The sequence below is a fragment of the Populus nigra genome, chromosome 17 (assembly GCF_951802175.1).
Source record: "Populus nigra chromosome 17, ddPopNigr1.1, whole genome shotgun sequence".
Classification (NCBI taxonomy): Eukaryota; Viridiplantae; Streptophyta; class Magnoliopsida; order Malpighiales; family Salicaceae; genus Populus; species Populus nigra.
Window position 1 is genome coordinate 3,075,242 of NC_084868.1, and position 6,000 is coordinate 3,081,241.

The window sequence follows — 6,000 nt, forward strand, 5'->3', positions numbered from 1 at the left end:
CCAGTAGCTTTTAAAATAAAAAAAAGAAAAGAAAAAATAATACCCCTTACAATCCTCTGAACATCTACAATTTTACAATATAAACACTCTATATACATACTACTATCAGCACATTATTTTCCCACCCGTTTTAAAGTTTATATATACACATATATGTGTATATATATATATATATATATATATATATATATATATATATAAAACAGAAAAGAAAAGTAATATCTCCTTCTCCTAAGAAAGTGTGCCTGCGGAAACATAACATTAGACATCGAAAGCCCACTTGACATGATTCATCAAGTTTCAGGCATTTAACTCTCTTTTAAGTCTAACAAAGCTTCATCATTGCCCAGAGGAGAAAATGACAATGCTTCACAATGTAATTATGGTTTGGATCGATTTGTGTGCCAAAATTGAAAGATGGGAAAGATGTTTGTCAGCTTGAAACTCAAAAATTTCAGTAATTTAAGGCAGTTTGGGCTTGGATTTCTTAACATGCTAACTTAGTTAGAAATTCAAGTGTTTCGAAGCAAAATACTTGTTCTTGCAAAACACAGTAAAAGAAACGTGCAAAATTATTTGAAATGAGGTGAGCTTGCGAGAGTGACAATAGCGGTGAACCGAACATATTGACCACTCCATGGTTCATCAACAACCATGGCAGAAGATTGCTTCACCAAAGATGGAGCAACAGATTTCCGTGGAAACCCTGCTATCAAGAAGGAAACAGGAACTTGGAAAGCTTGCCCTTATATTTTAGGCAACTCTTTTATACCTTTCTAGTGCTTGCTTGCTTGCTTGTATTTCTACGTGCGTTATTTATTTATTGTTGTGTGATTGGCTAACATGCCCATCTTGACTTGCCTGCAGGAAATGAATGCTGCGAAAGGTTGGCCTACTATGGAATCAACACAAATCTAGTGAATTACCTCAAATTTCAACTAAACCAGAGCAATGTTGTGGCGGTCAATAATGTCACAAATTGGTCAGGAACATGCTATGTCATGCCATTGCTTGGAGCTTTTCTTGCTGATGCCTACTTGGGAAGATATTGGACAATTGCCAGTTTCTCTATAATCTATGTCTTTGTAAGTTCTTTCCCCAGCTATTTCTTAAGACCATGCTGGCGTACTTAACCAATCATTTTCTTGTTTTTAATATTTTTTTTTAACTAGTCCAAAACTTTTAATTTTGTTTCAGGGAATGACATTGTTGACATTGTCAGCATCGATCCATGGACTAAAACCATCTTGTGACAGAACGAATGTTTGCCATACAACAGGGTTGCAGACATCAGTTTTCTTTCTAGGCCTATACCTTACAGCCCTGGGGACTGGAGGGATCAAGCCTTGTGTCTCTTCCTTTGGTGCGGATCAATTCGATGACTCTGACGAGGATGAGAAGAAAAGGAAGAGTTCTTTCTTCAATTGGTTCTATTTTTCAATCAATATCGGCGCTCTTATTGCTGCTTCGGTGCTTGTTTGGATACAAACCAATGTAGGTTGGGGCTGGGGGTTTGGCATCCCAGCAGTGGCAATGGCAATTGCTGTTGTGAGTTTCTTTTCAGGTACACGGTTATACAGGAACCAGAGACTTGGAGGGAGTCCCTTAACACGAATGTGCCAAGTGCTAGTTGCATCCTTCAGGAAACTCCGTGTCGAAGTGCCTAATGACAAGTCTCTTCTGTTTGAGACAGCAGACCATGAATCTGCTGTCATGGGAAGCCGCAAACATGACCACACGGATCAGTTAAGGTATTGAATGGACTACAACTAGTTCACCAAACAGCTGTATTGTAATTTGGACTCTGCTAATGTATTTTCCTTCTCGATTTAGTTTCCTCGACAAGGCAGCAGTGGAGACTCCATCAGACCGTCTAAAAGGGTCCGCGAATCAGTGGAAACTGTGCACCGTGACTCAGGTTGAAGAGCTCAAGTCCATCATTCGGTTGCTTCCTGTATGGGCAACTGGCATAATATTTTCTGCAGTATACAGTCAAATGGGAACCTTATTTGTCCTGCAGGGGAACACAATGGACCTTCGCATGGGCAAATCCTTCGAAATCCCTTCTGCTTCACTCTCCCTCTTTGACACAATTAGTGTAATCTTCTGGGTACCGATTTACGACCGTGCCATCGTGCCCTTTGCAAGAAGATTTACTGGACACAAGAATGGATTCACACAGCTTCAAAGAATTGCAATTGGCCTTGTAATTTCCATCTTTGCCATGTTGGTTGCTGGGAATCTAGAGCTTGTGAGACTCCGCGAGGTCAGAAAACATAACTACTATGAACTAAAGCACATACCAATGTCCATATTTTGGCAGGTCCCTCAGTATTTCATTATAGGATGTGCAGAAGTTTTCACATTTATCGGGCAATTAGAGTTCTTTTATGAGCAGGCACCCGATGCCATGAGGAGCCTTTGCTCAGCTCTCTCACTCACAACCGCTGCACTTGGGAACTACTTCAGCACATTCCTAGTTAATATTGTCACGGATATGAGCACCAGGCATGGTAAGCCTGGTTGGATACCGGACAATTTGAATCATGGCCATCTTCATTATTTTTTCTGGCTCTTGGCAGTGTTGAGTGTGCTCAACTTGGGGGTCTATCTTTTGGTTGCCAAATGGTACACCTACAAGAAAGCTGTGGTGTCCAGTGATTGATAGTTATTGCAGGATCTTAAGAGATACTGAGAACTATTTCTTAACTAAAATTGTTAGGACCAAAGTCCCATAGTTAAGTTACTTCCTGTCTCTATGTTGTACTTGTTTGAGTTGTCCCAACAATGTATTCCTCAAATTTATTATATTTATTTTGTTAATTCTGAGAATTTATGGTATTTAGTTTTGAACTTTTGGCTGTTATGTTAAAAAAACTAATTAAATTCTTTCCGATTGAGGTAGACTAGGTCATTTCTAATACATCTAAAATGAATTGTAATTATGAAAGATATAATTTAATTAGTCAGGCTTTAAATTTACTTCCCAGAAATCATCAGTTTAAGTGCTACAAATCTCAAAACCACTAGAAGCTTACATGATTATTAATTTTAGAACTTCAAGAAATTAATCAATGTGCACGTAAGCTAGCTCGAATATCTGCAATTAACAACAACAACAACAAAAAAAAAGTTAGGGAGTTTAATTACAAGAGCTGAGCTGCTCAATTTCAACCAAATAAGTTTTATTAGGAAGATTGGATTCAATTAAACACTTTCTTTCTTATTTCCTTTTCGCTGCTGTCTGCTAATTATGATTAGTAAGAACCCAAGATCCCACTAACTGCAAAATGCATAATATGTAAGCATCCCATGTTATTGGGCTGAAGTCTATAAAAACAAGAACTCCATATTCTTTTTCCCCTTCTCTTCCCACCTACTTCTTTTCTAAGCAACTTCTATGATGAGCTTTCTGCGTATACAAATTCTCCACTCCACTCGCGTCGTTACTTCAATTGATGTGATTTTATTTTTGTTTGGCATGGTAGGTTTTGTAGAGATTGAAAAAAATAGGTTTAATAAAAAATATTTTTAGTTAATGTTAATAAAAAATAGTTCAAATTTATTTGGTTAAAATTGTATTTAAAGCTTTTGAGGGTGTTATTGATACTAAAATGATGGAAAAAAACATGAAGTAAATTCATAGCTTCAAATTAAATAAAAAACATTTGATTATTAATACCTAAGAAATGTAGCAAAACAATATTAGAGTTCTAATTTTATTATCTCATTAAACTAGTTGCAGTCCCACCACAAACAAGGTCTATTGGTCATGGCCTATATATGATATCAATGATTATTTGGAGGAGGCATGACATCACATAAAATATTATTAGAAACAAAGTCTAAATAGCTATAGAATTCTACAAATAAGTGATCTTCTTGAGACTTTTTTCTAAAGTAATTATGTAGTTACATTAAGAGTGTGTTTGGTATTGTGGTTGCTGCTGTGGTTGTGATTTTAAAAAAGATGTTTTATAAAAAGTACTTTTAGTTGAGGTTGGTTTGAAAAAATATATGTTTGGTTAAAACTATGGTTGAAATTGAAGTTGAACAAAAAGTAGTTTAATGTGTTTGGTTAAAAAAATACTTTTCAAAATGAGGTTATAAAATATATATATATATATATATATAATAATGATTTTTAATTTAAATATTATAGATTTAACTACTGTTATTACATCATAAAATAAATAATATTTATATCAAATATTTTTTATTATTCCATTAAACTATGTGCAATGTCATTACATACGAAATCTATCCAACAATTAAATACTAGTTTTTCGAGTAAAACACAATTTTTTTAAAAAAGTTTACAATTTCATAACTTACAAAAATCATTCGACAAGAACTACAGTTTTCATGATTTTTTGAGCGTGCAATTACAGTACGAGTAAATTTAATTTACCTTAAACTAATTTGTTTTTTTTTTAAATATTGTTCATGATTAACTGCATTGGTTTTTCGGGGGGGGGGGGGGAACTAAACTTTTCTCACTGTTTTTTTTTTAAACTAAATAGTGCGACAGTGGAGCATGGCTCTACTGTTCACTGAACAGTGGAGCCATGCTCCACTATTCCTTAAAAATACCCACGAAATGCTGCTTCTCCAATCCTACGGCTGGGCAGCAAAAATTAGTGGGTCCTACCAAGCAAAATCAGTTTTGCTTGCTTTACCAAACATTGATATGTGTGGCTGCGGGTGAACCTCACCCGCAGCCACATTACCAAATAGCGTCTAATGCCATTGCAATTTGAACTTTTATTTTGTAAGCATAAGTGGGTATGTTTTGCAAAATTTTCTATCTTTTCTTCCACACTCTAAAAGTACATTATATCACACTATTTATTGAAGAGTGTGCATAATTGAACACCTTTTTTCAACTTCTAGGTTGTTTACTTTGCTAAGAATCTAGCAATTGATATTTTTTACTTTTATATAGATAAAAAAAAAACATTCATACTCATTTGAATATCCAGCATTTACCAAATAATATTTTTTTTTATAATAATAAGTGATGAATTTATAATTTATTTAACAAAAGTAAGATTATATAGAAAAATAAGTTAAAATAATAATATTATTTTTTTAGTGTAATTACCCTGATGTGGTTTTGAGAATTTTATATTAGAATTCTCCATTGCCTCCAAAACATCATGTGTCATGTGCATTACTTTCTTATCTTTCTTAAACAAAAAAAAATTGTATATTAAAGCCACATACAACTAGTATGTTTTGAGTTGATATATTTTTTCTATTAATAAATAAGATTTTATTTTCTGAAGATATTATTACACGCACATTTGTAAAATAATTAATATGAGCCTCGGAAAATAAAAATTATTAAATGTTAGTCAGAGTTTAGGTTTGGGTTAAATATAAAATAATTTTTTTGATTTAAAATTTTATTTTATCTCAACTGCTTATTTACATATCTATTACTTTAATATCTTATTTAATTAGTTTATCATGTTTAATACCTGAATAGTTTTTATTATGTTAGTTCGTTAAGTATTTATGAGTTTAAAACGTGAGGATTAATATTAAATAAAAATATAATTATTTTTAAAAAGTATCTGATCTAATTCCATAAAAGTTTTTATTCCTAAATCTCCTATCTAAATTGGGGAAGGGGAAATTGGACCGATACAAAAGAAATAGAGAAGAAAAATAGTTCTGGTGTCTATTGGCTTATTCTTCCTCTCCTTGCCTATTATCCTCTCCTTCTAGCTTTTAGGTTCATTATCGTAAAGGGAAAATCGAATTAGTTTTCTAAGTTCATATCCTTTGATTGGCCATTTAGATTTAACGACGACAAAGAATATATTTTTTTAGAATAATGTTTTTATTTTCTTCCTAAACTTTGTGTTTATTAATCTGATACATTTTTATATTTTTTTATATTCATACGAACAGGGGCGGAGCTGGAATTATATAATAGAAAGGGCAAAAAATATAAGCAGTTGAAGGCCTCGTTCTAAGCCTGCAGTAGGCATT

The 6,000-nt window shown here is 33.4% G+C and overlaps 1 protein-coding gene across 1 annotated transcript; it reads left to right on the plus strand.

The window, feature by feature from the left end:
- Window positions 1–654: 654 nt before the first annotated feature.
- LOC133677514 (protein NRT1/ PTR FAMILY 8.1-like) lies at window positions 655–2,665 on the plus strand. The gene is made up of 4 exons (XM_062099594.1): window positions 655–757; window positions 868–1,085; window positions 1,198–1,751; window positions 1,834–2,665. Exons 1-4 carry the CDS (start codon window positions 655–657, stop codon window positions 2,663–2,665), a joined length of 1,707 nt encoding a protein of 568 aa, XP_061955578.1.
- The last annotated feature ends 3,335 nt before the right edge of the window (window positions 2,666–6,000 follow it).

Coding starts and splice junctions, on each gene's coding strand:
- LOC133677514 (XM_062099594.1), top strand. CDS start 655: ATGGCAGAAGATTGCTTCACCAAAGATGGAGCAACAGATTTCCGTGGA. Junction 758..867: donor AGCTTGCCCTTATATTTTAG/GCAACTCTTTTA, acceptor ACTTGCCTGCAG/GAAATGAATGCTGCGAAAGG. Junction 1,752..1,833: donor GACCACACGGATCAGTTAAG/GTATTGAATGGA, acceptor TTCTCGATTTAG/TTTCCTCGACAAGGCAGCAG.